A 21,855-nucleotide genomic window follows, 5' to 3' on the forward strand; every position below is an offset into this window, starting at 1 on the left:
GGTAATGACACACGGGGAGATTTGTATTCAGCATTAAAAAAATCAATATCGCTGGCTACAAGTATCCCTGAAAATACCTTGCCATAGATTGAAATTTGGCTGGGAGACAATTCCCTGAGATTAAGCCAAATAGCCACAAGTAATATTTTTACTTGCAGCAATCCCAGTGTTAATCCATGGCAAGACATTTTAGGGGAGATTTGACCCAGAAGTAGCCGTTTTTTAACACTGACTACAAATATCCCCATGTTTCATTCCCCTAAACCTACAGTTGCAAGAAAAAGTATGTAAACCGTTTGGAATTATATGGATTTCTGCACAAATTGGTCATAAAATGTCATCTGATCTTCATCTAAGTCGCAACAATAGACAATCACAGTCTGCTTAAACTAATACCACACGAATAATTAAATGTTTCCATGTTTTTATTGAACACACCATGTAAACCGGTGGAAAAAGTATGTGAACCCCTAGACTAATGGCATCTCCAAGAGCTTATTGGAGTGAGGTGTCGGCCAACTGGAGTCCAATCAGTGAGATGAGATTGGAGGTGTTGGTTACAGCTGCCTTGCCCTATAAAAAACACACACCAGTTTTAGGTTTGCTTTTCCCAAGAAGCATTGCCTGATGCACAAAAAAGCTCTCAGAAGACCTACAATTAAGAATTGTTGACTTGCATAAAGCTGGAAAGGGTTATAAAAGTATCTCCAAAAGCCTTGCTGTTCATCAGTCCACGGTAAGACAAATTGCCTATAAATGGAGAAAGTTCAGCACTATAGCTACTCTCCCTAGGAGTGGCCGTCCTGTAAAGATGACTGCAAGAGCACAGCGCAGAATGCTCAATGAGGTAAAGAAGAATCCTAGAATGTCAGCTAAAGACTTACAAAAGTGTCTGGCATCTGCTAACATCCCTGTTAGCGAATCTACGATACGTAAAACACTAAACAAGAATGGATTTCATGGGAGGATACCACAGAGGAAGCCACTGCTGTCCAAAAAAAAACAAAACATTGCTGCATGTTAAAAGTTTGCAGAAGAGCACCTGGATGTTCCACGGCAGTACTGGCAAAATATTCTGTGGACAGATGAAACCAAAGTTGAATTGTTTGGAAGAAACTAATCCACGAATCCGAATGGGAAAAATTCGGATTTGAAACAAACATTTTGCGACTTTTTCGTATTTTAACGGCTACGAAAAAATCGCAAAATACCAATCATTACGAAAAAAACGCATTTGGACGCTTTTCGGATGTTCGTGGATTAGTAAATGTGCCCCTAAGTGTGGCGAAAAAGAGGCACAGCACACCAGCATCAAAACCTCATCCCAACTGTGAAGTATGGTAGTGGGGGCACCATGGTTTGGGGCTGCTTTGCTGCGTCAGGGCCTGGACGGATTGGTATCATCGAAGGAAAAATGAATTCCCAAGTTTATCAAGACATTTTGCAGGAGAACTTCAGGCCATCTGTCCACCAGCTGAAGCTCAGCAGAAGATGGGTGTTGCAACAGGACAACGACCCAAAGCATAGAATTAAATCAACAACAGAATGACTTAAACAGAAGAAAATACGCCTTCTGGAGTGGCCCTGTCAGAGTTCTGACTTCAACCCGATTGAGATGCTGTGGCATGACCTCAAGAAAGCGATTTACACCAGACATCCCAAGAATATTGCTGAACTGAAACAGTTCTGTAAAGAGGAATGGTCAAAAATTACTCCTGACCGTTGTGCACATCTGATCTGCAACTACAGGAAACGTTTGGTTGAAGTTATTGCTGCCAAAGGAGGTTCAACCAGTTATTAAATCCAAGGGTTCACATACTTTTTCCACCTGCACTGTGAATGTTTACATGGTGTGTTCAATAAAAACATGGAAACATTTAATTATTTGTGTGGTATTGGTTTAAGCAGACTGTGATATGTGTCTATTGTTGCGACTTAAGCTGGCCATACACGGGCAGATCCGCTCGCTTGGCGATGTCGCCAAGCGAGCGGATCTTCACCCGATATCCCCACCTACGGGTGGGCGATATCGGGTAGCAAGTACCTAAAAAAAAAAAATAATAATCCGACCACTTGGCCCTGGGGCCAAACGATCGGATTACATTTGCGGCCATGGGGCAGTCGGTTCGGGGACCGCATCAACGAGCCGATGCGGTCCCTGATCCGACTGGATTTTCTAACCTGGCCGATCGACATCTGGCCAATTTCAGGCCTGATATCGGTCAGCCAGGCCACTCGGTTCTGCCCATACACGGGCTGATTAGCTGCCGAATCGGTCCAAGGGACCGATATCGGCAGCTATAATCGGCCCGTGTATGGGGACCTTTAGATGAAGATCAGATCACATTTTATGACCAATTTGTGCAGAAATCCATATAATTCCAAAGGGTTCACATACTTTTTCTTGCAACTGTATGTGCCGTTACATTCAAGGTATTTATGTGCATAGCTGTCAGAACTGTTTAATAAGGATTTGATCCCTAGACGCCAGAAGGAGCAGCACCCTTATTTAGGTTATACATTTAAACAAACAGGCATTGTGTGTTGGCAATATGTTAGCTGACTTTTCTGCCTTTTTAAGGCACATGGTGGACGACATGCTGAGTGCAGATGATGTCAGCTGCAGTAGCTCACAAGTCAGTGCAAAATCAGAGAAAAACATGGCAGACTTTGATGGTGAGGAGTCTGGCTGCGAAGAAGAACTGGTACAGATTAATTCACACGCAGAGCTTACCTCTCATCTCCAGCAGCACCTTCCCAACCTGGCTTCTATTTACCATGAGCATCTGAGTCAAGGCAAGGCAATATCTTTTATTTCATAAGATAGGAGAAATAACAGTATTGTGATGTTTATGTGCACCTTTCACCTAGCAGGCACTTTTTTTTTAGCTTAGTGTCATAAAAGAAGCAAAAGTAATTGACCCCCCCCCCCCAGTGGGGTTGATTGCTGAGATATGTAGAAAATCTTGGAGCCAGAATTGATACAGGACACTATGCCATTACAAGCAATGGGCCTGGCTGATAGATCGGTCACGAGTGTGCTGCTCCCTGTCATTGATGGCAACAGTCAATATAAACCTGCAGAAGATTAGTCACATCCTAGGCTACTGACTTGTCTTCAAGATTACCAAAATGGCATGTATGCATTTAACAAAGGCAGTATGCGTAGGGATTGCTAATGTAAGACATAAGCTAGTGTTATTTTATTCAGTGTGTACAACATAAACAAAAAATCAGCATCACCCTCTTTGTTTGGGGTTGTTGTTACACAATGGGGGTCATTTATAACATTTGTACAGTGAATATCTTTGCCTTGCCCGTGTTTGTATTTACAAAGCTGAACAAGACTGGTGCATATAACGTGCAAACATAATTGTGATACTTTTATTTGCAGTGCGAATTTCCTTAAAGCTTTTTAAATATGGCATATTCACAAATTGCGAATATTTATGCGCACACGTATATAGTTCCTGGTAGGTAAAGTAAATGTAATGTGTAGAGTAATCTATGTTTTAGACATTGTGGAGAGAGTGGCACCATGCACCACATTTTGTGACAATGTAAAATAGTGGAAAAAGTTTTCAGTCAAGTGATATGTCCTTACTGATAGTGAAGTGAAATCACAGGCAACCCTAATAAACTCTAATGGAGAGCTACAGGTTATTAATAAATATACTATAAATTAATCTATCTTATTTTATTAGCCTCTTGGTAAACTATAGTCATCCTCTAAAACTACCAATCTACGTGAATACATTACACAAATAAATCAACTGGATATTATTACATAAAAATTAGTGAACATTCTATTACTCCCAATACTATTAAAAAAAAATGACACTAGAACAATAATCCTTTGAAACAGATAATAGTAAAAGTAAACGGTACCAGTGGGCTACTTATAGGTAGGTTCTACTAAAATTATATTTAGTAAATAAATGCATTCTCCTCTGCATAGAACAAATATTCATGTTAAACTTAATTAAAAGGAAATGAAAGGATTGCTCTTTTAAAGGGGACCTGTCACCCTAAGAAATAACTCCAAATTATTTTCTATATTGTTAGTTGAGCAAAATAAACTTTACTTACGCTATATAAATAATATAAATTTTGTTTCATTCCGTCATAGAATTACTCAATCAAAGCAAGCAGGCAGGCACCATTTTGTGGACACTGTTATGAAGACAAGCTTTGTATCATGCCAAAATCTTATATGCCAGAACGGGGGACCTGATGCCCAGGCACTGGCTACACAATTAGATGAGGAGGAGGGAGGGGAAAAGTGAGATGTGCAGTGACATCTAGGTAGTGCTGAACGGAATGTGATTGACAGCTGGGATTTTTAAATGCCTTTATAATGGGTTTGGATGTGTTAATATAAAAATTAATTTGGGTTTCATGTTGAATTTGAAAAGGACTTTTATTATATATCTTTTAATGTCTGGGTGTCCGGTCCACTTAATAAATCTGGTGTTAAAACCAATATAGACAAGGCTGACTGCATAATAAGAATTGCAAGCTTTCTGCATGCATACAGTACTCATAAAGACGCAGTGGCTCTATATAATTGTTCATAAATGTTCTATATAATTTGTTTAAATGTGTTTGTTTTTAATTCAGGCCCTTCTGTACACAAGCACCAGTACAATAGCAATGCCATGGTTGATATAAACTTGGATAATGTTTGTAAGAAAGGCAATACACTGCTGTGGGACCTGGTCCAAGATGATGATGCGGTAAGTCAGTGTTAGGGAAGGTGCCTATCAGCATCTTTTTAAAGTAGATGAAATGTGTTGTACTGCATATATTGGTTGGTGCCCTTAATCCCTGAGTCTTTCTGTGGGACGGAGACCATTACAGAAAATAGTCCTATTTTTTTTAATTGAGTTTTGGCAGACGTGCAGAGAGAAATATAACTTATTAACTTATACGGTGAAATGTGCAACATGACAACTACATTATGCACTTGTCTGTACTAATAAAATTATAAAAGAATTACTAACCATGACTATCTTTTCTTTTGCAGATTCACCTCTCTGAAGGCTTAATAAATGAAGCTGAAAAGCTGCTCTGTTCTCTGGTCTGCTGGTTTACTGACAGGCAGATCAGAATGCGGTTCATTGAAGGCTGTTTGGAAAACCTTGCTAATAATAGGTTATTATTATTTTTATTGGCAGTTTAGAAATGATTAGATAGACCTGCCACATTATTTACTTTGTTTGCTAAAATGTATGTGCACATGGCGTGATACCATTATATCCGATAACATATGGCAGTAAAAGTTATGATTTACTGGCCTGACAGCCTTAAGTGTTAAACCAACCATCTGCTCATGCTATGTTAAGCTGAATATTTTCTTTTTCTCAGATCTGTTGTTGTATCACTCCGACTTCTTCCCAAGTTATTTGGAACCTTTCAACAGTTTGGAAGCAGTTATGATACCCACTGGATAACAATGTATGTTGAGTTTTAATGGTGTCCTTACATGGTGCAAATTAGAAAATATTTAAACATAATGGATGTAACTTCTATTTTTTTTATAACCTTCAATAAATGCTCCAAAAAATGTATTATATTAGTATTGTCAAATCAAATTTTCCTATTGCCTTTATTGCAGTGTGAAATAACAATTTTTATGAAATTGATGTGAGGTCTGAAAACTGATAAGCTAGGTAGAAAATAAAGCTTCTCTTTCTGCTAGTCACCAGCAACTAAACACTTTTTCACCGCTTCATATTTATAGCCAGTTCTATCATTATGTGCTTTAGCAAAAGCAATGAAAATATTATTTGCAGATGCTCTCTTCTTATTTGTTATAATACATTCAAGTATTAGTATTACTAAGAAAATGTAATTATCCATTATTCTTTTTTAGGTGGGCAGAAAAGGAACTGAACATGATGAAACTCTTTTTTGATAACCTAGTACACTACATTCAGTCTATCAGAGATGGACAGCACAAGCACGCTCTGTATGTATATCTTGTGGAAGCAGTAAGAAACAAAAGAACAGCTGCACTACTACTTTTTCTCTAGATGCTGCTGAATATTTATTTTATCATGTGTTGTTCCCATGTGTCACTGATATAGACACTGGGGTAGGATCTCAGACTGCTGTGGGCAGAATGTGTTTAATAAGGATAGCTTGAATCTTAACCAAAAAGCTTGATTGTACTGCTTCTTTATAAGAGTCAGGAAATAAACAATTCAATTTTAAATACACTTTCCTTGGTTAGCGTAAAAGTGTATATATAAAGCATAAAAAACCCTCAGTGTTTTCCGAAACACATAACAGAAACTGTTTTCAGGAATAAGTTCAAAATTTAGTTCTGGTAGTGAGTTTTTTTTTAAGCTGACTGGATAGTGTATTTGTAATCATATGTTCTATGCACATGCTTTGTCACACTGAGCCTGTGCCATCAAGCAACACAATCGGTCTGCTATTTATATCCCCCATATTAAATTGTTTAATTGTCTAACATTTGTGTGTCAGGATTTGGTTAAGCCTTTGGCCTTCCAGATGCTGACATAGAACTCCTGCCAACACCAAAAGTTGCCAGGGGTTTTCTGGGAGTTTTTAGGTTGCCCATTCTTGGTTTGTTTAATCATTATAGCAGTAGCAAAATATATAACATTTTAAAGGAACTGTAACAGCAAAAAATGAAAGTGCTTTAAAGTAATTATAATACACATTTACCTGTGCTGTGCAATAGTATATTTGTGCCCATGTACAAGCTCCTGTATGCCAGGAGAAGTTTGAAAAAATGTGGTCCCCATGGCTCAACGAGCATAATATGAAAGAATGACACCAGTATAACTAACCTGCTATACCCCAACACCCGCTTTATATAAGGAACCTTAAGCCCCCCCCTTTTTTTCCTACCTCTGCAGAATTAGCAAACCAATAGAATCATTTCACAGTTTACGTTTACTTTATTTGTTAAGTTAGTATTAACAAACTGTAATCTTATGTAACAATTTACTGGGAACTATTAAAGGAGAAGGAAAGTCATTTTACTGCCAGTAGATTCGCCTCATTAGTGTTCCCTGGAATGCTATATTTATTCTGCAGAAAACTTTATCATACCTGAGTAAAAAGCCCTAGAAGTACTGTCTGTCTGTTTAAGATTGCAGCTGCCATTTTAGCTTGATGTTCATAGCTTCCTGCTTGCAGTCTAGCCATTATAGCTCAGATTCCACATTCCTAAAGGTGGGGGGAGTGAGTTTTATGAATTCTTATGGGAGCGGGGAGCAGGAGAAAGCCGAGCAGACTCTGGCCCCAGAGTCTTAACACCCAACTAAACACTGACAGACACACCTAAACATCGCAAGCCAACCTCCTGCCCAAGAGTGTGTTTTAATTTTATGCTCATTTTGTCAATTTTATTAGTAGTATTGTTTAGGGGTGTTGTTAGTGATTTTAGTGATACGATTTGCATCTGTAATTGTTTCTTCCTCAGGTACAGCCACAGTGCTGAAGTTCAAGTTCGTCTGCAGTTTTTAACTTGTGTTTTTTCCACGTTGGGATCGCCAGATCATTTCAGTATGTATTCAGAATTTGCTAGTAATATGTCCCATTCCCCTATATATAATATAGGCACACATTATTTTATCCATTCTTGGCACCTTTTGGACCGACCGAAATGTTGTTTTTAGTTGTATGTTATGACTGTGTCTGTTTCTAATAATTGTTTGATGAACTAGTGTCTCAGTGGTTCCCAGTCTGTGTTTCTAGCACCCTAGTGGGGCTCATAGAGGTTGTTGTTGTTGAGGCTAGTTTGGTTTAGCTTTGGGGCAGAACACCTATCTTTTGTGCTAGAGACTAGGCCTGTACAGTAATATTTGCATATATTTGTATCCTTCTTATGAGCTGAACAGATAATGAATGTGGTGCCACAACAGCTGTAAAGATAAAAATGCTTTTCCCAGATTTCCCCTGCCAGCTTACCTAATTGACTGATTCTGTGGGCTGAGGGGAGGGGGTTATTTATGCAACTTTTTGGCAGCCATAGATTGCCTTTCCTGCAGTAAAGTGAATCTTGTTTTAATGATGTGTTTCTTAATTCTCATAACTTTCCTCCATTCCTTTTCAGGGCTAAGTTTAGAACAGGTAGACATTCTTTGGCACTGCCTTGTGGAAGACACAGAGTGCTATGATGATGCTCTCCACTGGTTTTTAAATCAGGTCCGTAGCAAAGACCAGCATGCCATGGGAATGGAGACTTACAAGCATCTTTTTTTAGAGAAGGTAATGTCTTGTGTTCATTTGTACTTGAAGCATTTCTGTCAACATTTCTCCTTCTAATTTTCACCTTTTGTTTCTAGATGCCTCAGTTGAAACCTGAAACCATTAGTATGACCGGTTTAAACCTTTTTCAGCATTTATGCAACTTGGCTCGCCTTGCAACTAGTGCTTATGATGGGGGATCAAATTCTGAGGTAAGAACTTGTTTAAAAAAAGAAAAAAAATGATTCTAAACCTCAGAGGTAGGCCCAGACTATTAATCTTTGGGTTCTGGCAAATGCCAGAGGGGCTGCTGTAAGATACCATAGACAGTCACTATTTAGTGGGCTGGTAGGGGGCTGTTTGAGCCACTGTGTACTTGAAGGGCCAGGGCCTATTTTCAGTCCCAGTCCAGGCCTGCTCAGAGGATGCCATTGTAGGGATGGGTGGGGTGCAAAATCTGTATTTACTTTGGGTAGCAATCTAGGATGCATGTAATATAGCAAATGTTGGTTAAATTATAAGAACGCCTACACAACTGTACCAACAGTTGTGTAAGAGGCAGCATTTAACATTTTTCTGTGATACTATTTTGTGCAGTTGAACCTGTTTTGACCATCTGTGCTTTACCTCATTCAGTTAACAGAGAAATAAATTTAAATTTTTGTATAAAATACTACGAGCCTGAAGATTATTTTCATACCCCTAGACACACAAGTGAGTCAGCACTTATATTAGTAGTTATGTACTGCTAAATCTTTAAGCAGTAACCTAGTCTTCCAGCAGCCATTGTGTAACAAATTAGACATGAGCTGTGACCCAGAATATTGGCTAGGGCAAACTTCTGCATTGGTGATATTTTGGAAAATCGAGTTTTATTGCATCAATTGCACACATAATGTACTAAGTATTAATCTATTATATTGCACAGTTTGTTGCACAAATTATTTTTTAGTTATTGTGAGACTAAATTTTACTTTCAGTTGTGCGGCATGGATCAGTTTTGGGGAATTGCTTTAAGGGCACATACTGGAGATGTCAGTCGTGCAGCAATTCAGTATATCAACTCATATTACATTAACGGTAAGTTGTCTCAGCTCAAAAACAGTACCATAAACTTTTTCTACATAGTATCAGAAAACATTAATCACTTAAAGGGGTAGTTCACCTTTATGTTAACTTTTAAGCATGGTTGCCCTGTTATTAGCATCTTCAGGTTTTCATTTTTTTATTCAGGCCTTCTACCAATCATATTCCAGCCTCTCATTTAAACAACTACCTGATTGCTAGGATATTTGGATTCTAGTATTTAGATTGCTGGTGACATTCCAGTCTGGATAAATGCTAAAAAGATAGCTAAATAATTCAAAATCTACAAATATTAAAAAAAATAAGACCAAAAGCAAATTGTCTCAGAATACCACTGTCTACAACTGCTCCTTTAATTTTTTCAAAGGTATGAAAGGAAATGGTCTGCTTGCTAGTCGCCAGTATTCTTTTCATTATTTTTTCACCTGATCAGTTAGACAGTAGTCCTTAGTGCCACACCAGGTTGCAATTGGAGGTTTTACCTTTTTGTGCCTGCCAACATAGAAATATAATAAGTGGCTGCACTTTAAAATATTTACGAAAATATCAGAATGTAGTTACTGAATGGCATTGTGATGTACTTTTAATTTTATAATCATGGATGTTTTTCTCCATATTTTAGGCAAAACAGGATTGGAGAAGGAGCATGAATTTATTAGTAAATGTATGGAGAGCCTTATGATCGCTTCCAGTAACCTTGAGCAGGACTCTCAATCGAGTCTCACTATAATTGAAAGGGGACTCCTAATGCTAAAGACCCACCTTGAAGCATTCAGACGAAGGTAACACATTAATTAAACAGTTATGCAATTATATTTAGTATTTATGCTATCAGACATTTCGGTGTGGGGTTATTTTAGCCTTTGTTTATAAAATATAAAAATAAAACAAACCTTTTAAGGAAATATATAAGATAAACAAGAAAAACCCTAATGTTTTAGGCAATTATGAATTTTATATATATATATATATATATATATATATATATATATATATAAATATAATATATTTTGGGCTTAAAATTAATACTATCTGTAGAAATGGCTCCTTTTATGGAGCTCCCTATAGATCCTCTCTGGTCTCTGTCTGTGTTCAAGTGAGGGGTGGTTGTGTCCTAATGTTCCCTGCATGAAGCTCAGTAGGAGGAAGAATAGCCAATCACAGCCCTGCAGTCACACAAACAAAGACATACTTCAGTTCCCTATCAGGTCAGCCTAGTCGCTGGTTCCTATCCTACAGTGTAGTGTGCTGAGTGCTGCTGGCCCCCCTGTACAGCCTGGAAAAGGAGGCAGCAGGAAGTGGAACATATGGGTGGGATAAGTAGGGTTTGTGGGGAATTTCTCAATAAATCAGTCCGAACACACATATTTAGAGTAGTGTAATGTATTGCCACATTCTTGTGACTGTCAATGAAAATATGGAGGTTGTCTATGCAGAGCTGTTTACTAATCTGTCATCTGTACTGCACTAAAGCCAGTACAGATGGCCAAAGGGAGCTGAGTGCAGCCTGGCAAGGTGGACTAATAATAATATATAATAACTGTGTGATATTTTTTCTGTGTTGTGGTAGAAGTAACAAAAAGTGCCTTACCCTAACTAAAGCTCCCTACCTGGGTTATATTACAAATTATAGCATCATATTGGAGATGCTGGAAGTTGAAATTCACAGCTGAAGGCCAAATATTTCTGTCAAAAGTTACACTGGTGCTTTGTAAATGTAATTTATGGACATTAGCATTGTAAATTACATTGATGTTATGTGTTTATATTTTCTACATTCTAACGTACATCCAAATACAAAACTTTTTTTGTTGTGCTGAGACAAAGTAGGAAAATGTAAATTGCTAAGCAGAATGCTTGGCTGCTGTAATAACTTCAGTATATCAGATGAATTACTTACAAAAACAATTATATATATGTGATACATGTTTTTAGTCTGTTTTTGTTACCTTTGCTAACATCTAGTTTTTCTTTTCCCTGTTTAGGTTTGCATATCATCTAAGGCAGTGGCAAATAGAAGGCACTGGCATTAGCAGCCACTTGAAAGCATTAAATGACAAGCAGTCATTACCGCTAAGAATTGTGTGCCAGCCAGCAGGCCTTCCTGATAAGGTTGGTCCATAGTAAGATTAGGATTTGTACTGGTATGATGTTGAACAGTCCTTTATGTAATGATTTTTATTTATAATGTCAGATGACTATAGAAATGTACCCAAGTGATCAGGTGGCTGACTTGAGAGCGGAAGTGACTCATTGGTACGAGAATTTGCAAAAAGACCAAATGAACCAGCAGGCACAACTCCAAGAGTTTGGACAAAGCAGTAGGAAAGGAGATTTCCCTGGTAAGAAGCACAGCAATTTAAGTAAAACATACAGTGTAAACAAAATGTAGTTGTCAACTGCATTTGGAAATATAATATATTTAATATGAAATGAAAATGAGTGGGGTTGTTCACTTTTAAGTTAACTTAGCACAATGTAGAGTGTAATATTCTGAGACAATTTTCAATTGGTCTTCTTTTTTCTTCTTTTTTTTATTATTTGTGTGGTTTATTATTATTTCACTTTTTGTTCAGAGACCCTCTAGTTTTCAACTTCAGCAGGTATCTGATTGTTAGGGTCCAAATGACGTTAGCGACCAGGGAGTGGTTTGAATGAAAGACTAAGATTTCTATAGGAAAGCATGTAAATAGAAAAGTTATAAAAAGTAACTAAATTGTAGTCTCACAGAGCAATAGTTTCTGGCTGTTGGGGTCAGTGACCCCCATTTGAAAGTTGGGAAGAGTCAGAACAAGGCAAATTGTTCAAAAAAACCATAAAGAAAATAGGTAATGGAGACCAATTGAAAGGTTGCTTAGAATTGGTCATTCTGTAACATGCTAAAAGTTAAGTGAAAGGCGAACTAGCTTTGTATTCCTTTTTAATGGGTAACGCTTATAGTTTAATATCTGCATGCAGTAAGAAATTTAGGGTATTCAGTCTGGGTCTGGGAGCTGCATTGTTTCATTATTTACCATTAGCATCACCTCACAAATGGTGATCTATAATGGCAAGACACCATATCTTCCATTTATAGTTCAGCTAAAGCAAAATTTCAGTGCAAGATTGGAAAATGGCATCATTTCACTTCACCTTTCCTTTGTAATGGGAAGTAAAATGGAACGAAATTATTCCTTTATATGTAAATCTTCTTGTTCATATCAAGTCAGTGCAGGCCTTATCCTGTTTTTTTGTTAAATCTCCATCTTGCTAAAATATTATGCATGCATAAACCTTAAAATGTGTGCTGCATGAAATGTGTGTTACTTCTGGTAACTTTTGTTTTTGTAAGGTGGTCTAATGGGTCCAGTCCGAATGATTTCATCTGGTCATGAACTGACAACCGATTATGATGAGAAGACCCTTCATGAACTTGGCTTTAAGGATATGCAGGTATTCTCAAAACACTACACATCTAATTTTTGGTGTCCTGGTAGTAAATATGTAATATACATGTGTGAATCTGTTTAGCAGTTATATGTACTGAAAAACTACTTTCCCTTTATTTATGATAGGAATTTCCATTAAGCTAATTACATTCTTCCTCTGATCTATTGTATAAACTAGCAGGTGCGAGATGATCTTAGCATAGTTATTGTTTATATTTGTTTTCTTCATTCCTTTTATTTAGATGGTGTTTGTATCTTTGGGTGCCCCACGCCGAGAGCGAAAAGGCGAAGGTGTTCAGCTGCCTGCATCATGCCTACCGCCACCTCAGAAAGAAAACATCCCAATGCTTCTGCTGCTTCAAGAACCTCATCTTTCTACGCTCTTTGGCTTGTTGGAAATGCTGGCTTCTTTTAAGCCTCCATCTGGAGAAATGGTTATGGAAGATGTTGAGGTATAATATGTTTTATTTTAGTTTTGTAAATCTAGCCTGAATGTGGATTGCAGAAAAGGTGCTTAACAATAGAATCAAATAGATTATTAAATATGTAGGGTAGATAACACTTTTCTTGTGTCTACACACCCCCTTCCACAATACCGGATCTTTTATCAAACATATTAAGTAACACATTTATTACTCATTTAACATATTACACACAAATCTCTATGACATAGATTAATAGAGGCATAAAGAAAAGCCATACTGCAGTCATCAATGGGGGGTGGACTCCAGAATCTTAAGGTTTGCTAAGTTAAAAAAAATATATATATATAGTATTTATATAGAGCTAGAAGTGCAAACTAATAGCTAAAGAAAGCGGCACAGTTGGTTTGGGGTGGGAAATATACCTTCTTAGCATGCTTTCCTGTGCAACTCTACCATCAGTGACACTTTCCTAAACCCGCTAAGGGTTCACCAAGAATGTGAGCCCTATGTTGACTAGTTAATAATACTGAATATCCCTTTTCAGGGGCCTGGAACTGTTTTGTGCTCTAAATATTTTCTGATGGTGGCACTGCAGATTTTAAAGATGGCCAACGTTGAACTTTTGTTTAGAAGTGGGTGGATGTGAAAAGCTGACATTTTTTGATGAGATTCTTGTGTCTACCCCTCTTTTCTTTAGCATGCAAGGTGTGAAGAGCTGCATCTCCATGCAGAAAACCTATCCAGGCGCGTCTGGGAGCTGCTCATGCTGCTTCCTACCTGCCCCAACATGCTGCAGGCTTTTCAGAATGTATCAGATGAGCAGGTAAATCATTTTTTTTTTTTATAAAGATTCAAGAATGCATGCACAAATTCAGAAAAGCACCAAAAAGTCTAGAAGGTAGTGATATCAATATTGTAAGATTATATTTTCTTTATAATTTTTTTTAGAAAGTCTTACATAGGCTTGTGAACACTAGTTGTCTACATATCAGAGGACAAGTAAAGAATGTATATGTGTGAACCATGCACAATTTCTGTGCATTTCATAGGCTTACATAAAGCACTAAATCATTTGTGTGTAGCCGTGCAGATAACTTTTGCTGTAATTTAAGTAAATACTGTTTCTTATGAACCCATAATGAAAAATAGATTGTGTAACTTTACTGTTATACATTCAGCTCATCACATGCAGATAAGAAGGCCACCTCTACAGTTATTTTAAAATAAGGATATATTGCTTGGTCCTCATTTGAATAATTCTATGTAGCAGTTATTAGCCATGTGCTTGGAAATAACAGCCCCCCCTAGCTTAAACATATATTCATTTTGATGGTTCAGAGTGGACATGTGTCTCATCTTCATGTATCTTAATTTTTGAGCTGAAATAGTGTTCATCTCTACAAACGTGTTAGCCCTTAAACCTGTACCACCTTATTCCCGAGCAATATTGGCAGTTCATCCCTCACTTTGCATGCCACTCTGTTGCTGCATTGTGATACCAACTCGGAGATCCAATTATTAATTTAATCTAACTTGAGAGCCTAAATTATGTGTGCAAAAGTGCAATAGAATGTCAAAAAGTTTAAATTCCATTGATAAATGTGCTATACATAGCATTATGGGGTCTATGAAAGACTGCATAGCAGATATACTGTGTAGAACAAAGACAAGAAGATAAACAAGAAACATGATTCTTGTGGCATTTTACAGAATTAGAGTGAAAACCACTCTAACATAAAATAGGACATTTGTTGTCAAGACACAGTTTATATGTAGAACATATTTATTCGGGTATTTTCCTTTTATGGCATTTCTTGTGGTTTAATGTTAACCTTTCATTTTCTCCCTATTCAGGGAAGTGATGGACCTTGTTGGAAAGATTTGCTTAGGATAAAAAGTGCTCATAAACTCCTATATGCTTTAGAAATCATCGAGGCTCTGGGAAAGCCAAACAGAAGAATAAGGAGAGAATCCACGGTAAGGACAACCTGAATTGGGGCTGTGTGTTTTTGTTATGTTAGTAATCCTGAATATGTTGAAATATTTGAGTGAGACTGCCCAATACTTGTGTGGCCCACACTCATATGACATCATTACTTTAGATTCCTGCATGCATATATGTGTGCGTTTTTTTTTCTTTTGCTTTATATAGCTATGTGGATTGTTTAGCACTGTGGTTTTATTAAAGGCATTGCTGTGCATCTACTGCACATTTATAACATATACATGTACCCTGTCATTTGGTGATCATAACACTATAATTACCTAGTGTAAAACAAGCCAGAAAACTCAGAGAAATGAACAACACTAAAGGTGGCCATATATAGACTTCTCCTACATGGTATCCAACTGATTAGCCCTCAGGGAAAAAAGACAAATAGATTCCTTACTTTGGTCATACACAACAATAAATAGTGGCATGTTAGAAGGCATCTTACAGCAACCCCTCTGGTCTTTGCCAGAATCTATATATTTTCAGTCTAGGCTTGGATAGTGTCTGTGCACATTTTTACAGACTGAATTTCTGAAAAGTAAAAAAGAGCAGAGACTCGTCTTCACTTCTTTATCTCCAATAAGAAAAACACTGTATATTTTTAAACAAACCATCTCATAAGTCTTTGTAAACCCACCCGATTTTTCTATCAATAGTAGCAGTTTGTGAGGAAGACACTGTTTAGCATTCCAGTGAATGGGAAAAGACTGAAGGCAACTATTGTGGTTTTGATTTTTTTTTTTTTATTATTATTTTCACAGGGTAGTTACAGTGACTTGTATCCGGATTCTGATGATTCAAGTGAAGATCAAATTGAGAACAGTAAAAACACATGGAGCTGCAAGGTTTTCTCACACATTTATTCTCACATTTATTTTACTAGATATTTGTTTCAAGCTACTGTTAGCCCTTTAATAAAATTGTGGAGCCTGTAGATTGAACACTAGTCAGGGAGTCTCCTTAACATTATAAAATACAAAGACAGTAAGTGGGGCTGCATAAAGACCATTAAAGGGGATTTTTATCTTCTGACAATAGTCTAAATTTGAACAGCCCCTGTGAGAAAAATACATTTTTTTAAAGTATCTTTATTATTTAAAATGTGTAGTTTTAAAGATACATACCAGGATCCTACACTACACTAACACTACTGCTTCACAGAGACTGTTCAAATTCAGACTGTTGTCTGACGGTGAGCATTCCCTTTATGCAGGATTAAAGCTTGCCATACACGCACTGATAATATTGCATGATATTCGGTGTGTATATGGCAAGTCGGCGAGTTGACCGGTATCGCAGGAGGCTGCTGATATCGGTTGACTCGCCGATCGGCCAGGTCAAAAGATTTTGATCAGGCGCCATAGAAGGCGCCTGAGCAAAATCTGCTGTCAGGGCTGAATCGGCAGAAGGAGGTAGAAATCCTATTGTTTCTACCTCCTTATCTGCCATTTCAGCCCTGAAGGTTAGTGGCAGGTCTGACGATCTTTGAAAGATCGCAGATCGCCACGAGTGTGGCCACCTTAAGCCAGACTTAGATATCTGAAGTTTTGTGAAGTGGTCTTGGTTACTCTGTTTGGTCCTTGCCAAATTGATAATTTGATTTCCAGAGATCAGATAATCCCCTTTTTAGCTAGCGATATAACAAAAAAGCATAGATTTTTTTGTGTGTGTGTAAATAAAACAATTGGCAAAATGTATATTCAGCTCCAGCCCTATTCATTTAACATGTTGGAAGGGTTATACGTCCCCTTTAAGGGTAATGTTATGCGTGACAGTTCACATTTAATCTTCTGTTCTCGAAATTCATGCTGATAATATAATGGCAAATAGCTACAGGTCTGTTTCCATTATATTCAAAGGAATTTACTCAAGTTTGGTTCACAGGTGCAAATTATTGCATTCAAAATATACTAGCCACTTTGTGCATAGTATATGACATTACCCTCACCGATTATATACCCTTAGTTTTGCACTTATTTTTATTAAAGCTATTTAGTAAAATGTATTTTAAAAATGGTTTGCTGCATGCCATGGCTGTCAGTGCACAGTGATATATGGGCAGAAAAAAGCAAATCACTATTTTCTCCCCTAGCGTAGACCGCTGGCAATGAAAATGCCTGGTGTGACATGGGAAATGGTTTACTTTTAGAGAGGTTACTTTCTACCAGAATAACTCCATATTCCCTTTTAGAAGTTTTTCCTATAGGTTAATATTTCAAACATTGTTTATTTTAATATATTAGTACAGTAAGTGACAATGTTAAACTTTCAAGTGCCTTGCATGTTGCCCCTGTTAAAAGAACTGCATGTTGTGTTTGGCATTGTGCAATTCACATCACATCTTTTAACAAACTGGACAAGAACAAATTTTCTTTTGTGGTAATTATTTGTTGAGCTGTATCAACCCAGGCATGTTAGGCAATGATGCTTTAGTAGCTTCATAAGCAGATGATTGAATACAACTGAAACATCTTGGCACTTTTATTTATGGCTCCGAAGATGTTATTTGCTTTATGTTCTAATCACTATTTATGTAGTAAATTATTTGGAAGTGTGCATTTGCCTATATTGACTGGTAATATATTTATAGTTTGTGGCTGCAGGAGGTCTCCAACAACTGATTGAGATATTCAATTCAGGAATTTTGGAACCTAAAGAACAGGAATCCTGGACAGTAGTAAGTTTCCTCCAGTATTTTTGACAGTGCGTGATCTTTACATATGTACATATTACACTTATTCCTTAATTTTCTGGGTTAGACTAGGCATCAATGGTTGGGAGTGAAAGATTTGTTCATGAGTGTCCTTAGCAAAGGAGTACAACGTTGTGATGACACACAATGGGGTGTGTTTATTAACATTGGAGACAAACATCACTGATGATCAGGTATTAGATTTGAACGGTTGCCTACAAGTTAGAAAACAATAGCAGAGATCTGATTGGTTATGGTGAACATCACTGGCGATCTCTCCAGTGTTAATAGATAAACCCCGATGTCTTTTGACCTTGGATCATAACTGGTGCAAATTCATTTATTTATTTTTCAGTGGCAGCTGGACTGTTTAGCATGTTTGCTAAAGTTGATCTGCCAGTTTGCTGTGGATCCAACAGACTTGGATCTGGCCTATCATGATGTTTTTGCCTGGTCTGGTGTAGCAGAAAGCCACAGGAAAAGGGCTTGGCCTGGGAAATCAAGGAAGTCTGCAGGAGAACATCCAAAGGGCCTTCACATACCACGTTTAACGGAGGTGATATATTACATACTCATAATGAAGTTTCAAATTAAAGTAGCAACTTGTAAAGTTAAAAATGTGGATATTTTTGTCTTTTATTTTTCAACATGTATGGAGTTGATATTGAATACCTTATTTAAAGCATTCTTCCTTGTTTTTTTGCTGTTAAACCAGGAAACACATGCTATGAAAAATTTTAAACAAGCCCTTTAAACATTGTCTATATTGTGTTTTAAAGCCTCATATCTGTCACCGAGATGTGGTCTTGTATGTTGTGCTACGAAAGAATAGTGCTGTTTATATAATTTTTTACTATTTAAGTGTGTATTAGGGATGCACTGAATCCATGATTCGGTTCGGGATTTAGTCAAGATTCAGTCTTTTTTGTCAGGATTCGGATTTGACCGGTCCTGGCAAAACCGAATCTGGATCCTAAAAATTGCATCACTTTTGTCACATGAACACGGAAGTTGAAAATTTTTCATTGACCCTTCCAAAAATTAATTGGCATATGCTAATTAGGATTCGGATTCAGTTCGGGATTTGGCCGAATCCTTTACGAAGGATTTGGGGGTTTGGACAATTCTGAAAAAGTGGATTCAGTGCATCCATAGTGTGAATATTATACAGCTGGGTCAGCAAATGAAATCACAAAGTCTGCATATGCTAAGTTTTACCAATGTTTAACCCTCTTAGGGACAGCACAACTACAATTGTAGAAATCTGTGATGCTGATATAAAAGTTTCATTGTGCTGGGGCAATAGATCCTAAATCGTAAGGTTGCCTTTTGAAATTTGCTGTGTTTGCCTGAAAAGATAAAAAAAAAAAAGTTATAAAGCGAAAAAATTGTTGTATTACTACTTTAATTCAAAATACATTAAAGTGATGCAATGAAAATCCTAAATAATAGGCAAGATATCCTTTCCTTAGAAAGTGCTATTCATCCCAAGCCATTCATACCTACCAACACTCATTTTCTGGTATTTTAGTATCTATGATATGGACTGACTCTTCTTTGTAGTAACCCTAACAAACTCTCCCCCCCCCCCCTTTTTTTTAAAGGTATTTTTAGTCCTTGTCCAAGGAACCTGTTTGATTCAGCGGTTAATGTCTGTAGCTTATACGTATGACAATATAGCACCAAGGTAAATATATAATATTTATCAAAACAATTTATATATGAGGTTTAAGGAAAGGTGTCTGTCTTTATTTAAAAGGGCATTGTCACTTAAGTTTTATTACACATGTAGCATAACAGCAGTGTCGGACTGGCCCACCAGGATACCAGGAATTCTCCCATAGAAAAGAGACCAGGATAATAAAGAGTTTGAGGGAGGAGAGGAGAGGAGACATTAAAGTTCTGGCCATGGGCCCCTGCCATCTCAGTCCGACACTGCGTAAAGTTGTATTTTGTAATATCTTTTTCTAATTGAAAACCTGTATTTTTGTCTTGAGGGTAGATGGTTATACCAGGATAGTAGCATAGACCTCTGTAAAGAGCAGCAAGGGATTTTCAATGTGTATCTTCCTTAGACTCAACCAAGTCGTTTTCTGATGTTTAAAAAAAAAAAAAAAAAAAAAAAACCTGTATTGGCAATATTCCCTTAATATCCAGAAAATCAGGCCCTAAGATTGAAATACTGTTTTTTTTTTTGTGGCTTCTATTTACAGAGTACTGAAAGCCCAGTCAGATCACAGGTCCAGGCATGAAGGTAAATGATTAAACTCATGACTTTCATTTTTTATTTATATGAAACCATATATATTAAAATCAAGTGCTGGCATGGGTTTATGTGCCTATAGATTACAGATTAGAAGTTGTGGTTGTTGTTATTATCACATATTTGTAAAGTGCCAACATACTCCACTTGCTATACTATAAACATGTAGGTTACATATAAAAATACAACTGAAAATTAGTGCAGTACAGGTATGGGATCCCTTATCCGGAAACCTGTTATCCAGAAAGCTACAAATTACGGAAAGCCCGTCTCCCATAGACTCCATTTTAATCAAATAATTCAGAATTTTAAAACTGATTTCCTGTTTCTCTGTAATAATAAAACAGTACCTTGTAATTGATCCCAACTAAGATATAAATAATCCTTATTGAATGCAAAACAATCCTATTGGGTTTAATTAATGTTTTATTGTTTTTTTAGTAGACTTAAGGTAGGAGATCCAAATTACGGAAAGACCCCTTATCCGTAATACCATTGGTCTCCAGCATTCTGGATAACGGGTGCTATGCCTGTAATTAAAGTTGAGGGCCCTGTGTAATATTTAGTATATTTATTATAACATTTTTGTGGAAGCACTATGGTCATAGTACCACTCACCAAGGTGATAACACCCAGCTCAATAAAGCTTACAATCTAAAACCTTTTCTTAGATCATACACGTAGAAAGATCCAGTGCAGGGATTAACACTGGTGTGCATAGAAAGGAGATTAGTGGGTAAAATAGATGAGTCTGGAGGATGCGGATTCAGAGGTAGCAAATCCGGAAGAACTGGAGGAGATTTGATACTATAACTGTAGGATCAGGGATCTGTTTGTTACGGGGATATTAGTTTCAAATGAGTTAGGTTAACTTTGTCTTTTTCCTTGTTTAGTAACACATTATTCAATGTGGCTCCTGGTCAGCTGGGCTCACTGTTGTTCTGTGGTAAAATCCAGCCTTGCCGACAGTGATAATTTGCAAGATTGGCTCAAAAAATTAACCCTTCTTATTCCAGAGGTAAGAAACAGTTTGTTTTGGCAAAAATCCTTTAATGTGCATTCTGTCTATGAAGACTTGTATTCATCCAGGTTGTGATATACAGTATGTAGCATTGATAAGTCTGCACAGGTGTGTAGCGCCTTCTTCAGTTCGAATTAGTGGTAGGAAAATTCCCAGCATTTTGAACCCATATGGGTAGCAGGATAAATAACGACAATAACATCACTTCTTAATTCAGACAAGTGTCCTTTTAGTGAATTGATCGCAAAAAATCAGCCCCTTAGTATTTTATGGAAAGGCCTGTTCTTAAATTTTTATTTAGTCTTTTTTTTTTTTTTTTTTTAACTTTCTATGGTTTTTGAACTGTCTTGCTGTTCTACCTCTTTACAGCTTTCAAATGGAGGGGTCACCAGTAGCCAAAAAGCAATTGCTCTGTGAGGCTGCTTATATTTTTATGCAGTCCCTCTTTTATTCATCTTCAAGTCTTTCATTCACACCGCTACCTGGTTGCTAGGGTAAAGTGGACCCTAGCAAACAGCTGTGGAAATTCCAAACTAAAGAGCTGCTGAACAAAAAGCAAAGTAATTAAAAAATAACAAAAAATAAATGAAAACCAATTGCAGATTGTCTTAGAATATCACTGTCTACATCATACTAAAAATAGATTTGAAGGTCAAGTACAATTAAGGGTAGGCAGTCTTTTACATGTGTAACTTTGCTGCTGTGCCTTGTTTATGTGTTA

General features: G+C 37.1%; 1 protein-coding gene across 3 annotated transcripts in view; it reads left to right on the forward strand.

Annotated features, from left to right (window-relative positions):
- usp34 (ubiquitin specific peptidase 34) overlaps positions 1–21,855 on the forward strand; it is a 121,538-nt gene that overhangs the window by 41,860 nt on the left and 57,823 nt on the right. For all 3 annotated transcript variants that reach the window (XM_002939508.5, XM_012963832.3, XM_018094155.2), the window contains 22 exons: positions 2,582–2,796; positions 4,621–4,736; positions 5,027–5,154; positions 5,368–5,457; positions 5,876–5,971; positions 7,460–7,542; positions 8,093–8,247; positions 8,325–8,438; positions 9,207–9,306; positions 9,935–10,094; positions 11,298–11,424; positions 11,507–11,654; positions 12,644–12,744; positions 12,983–13,192; positions 13,863–13,988; positions 15,020–15,142; positions 15,920–16,003; positions 17,749–17,835; positions 18,206–18,406; positions 19,455–19,537; positions 20,064–20,104; positions 21,007–21,131. In XM_002939508.5, coding sequence (XP_002939554.2) covers positions 2,582–2,796; positions 4,621–4,736; positions 5,027–5,154; positions 5,368–5,457; positions 5,876–5,971; positions 7,460–7,542; positions 8,093–8,247; positions 8,325–8,438; positions 9,207–9,306; positions 9,935–10,094; positions 11,298–11,424; positions 11,507–11,654; positions 12,644–12,744; positions 12,983–13,192; positions 13,863–13,988; positions 15,020–15,142; positions 15,920–16,003; positions 17,749–17,835; positions 18,206–18,406; positions 19,455–19,537; positions 20,064–20,104; positions 21,007–21,131 — 2,713 coding nt within the window. The remainder of the gene's footprint in view (positions 1–2,581; positions 2,797–4,620; positions 4,737–5,026; positions 5,155–5,367; positions 5,458–5,875; positions 5,972–7,459; positions 7,543–8,092; positions 8,248–8,324; positions 8,439–9,206; positions 9,307–9,934; positions 10,095–11,297; positions 11,425–11,506; positions 11,655–12,643; positions 12,745–12,982; positions 13,193–13,862; positions 13,989–15,019; positions 15,143–15,919; positions 16,004–17,748; positions 17,836–18,205; positions 18,407–19,454; positions 19,538–20,063; positions 20,105–21,006; positions 21,132–21,855) is intronic.

This window comes from Xenopus tropicalis, chromosome 5 (genome assembly GCF_000004195.4).
Source record: "Xenopus tropicalis strain Nigerian chromosome 5, UCB_Xtro_10.0, whole genome shotgun sequence".
NCBI lineage: Eukaryota > Metazoa > Chordata > Amphibia > Anura > Pipidae > Xenopus > Xenopus tropicalis.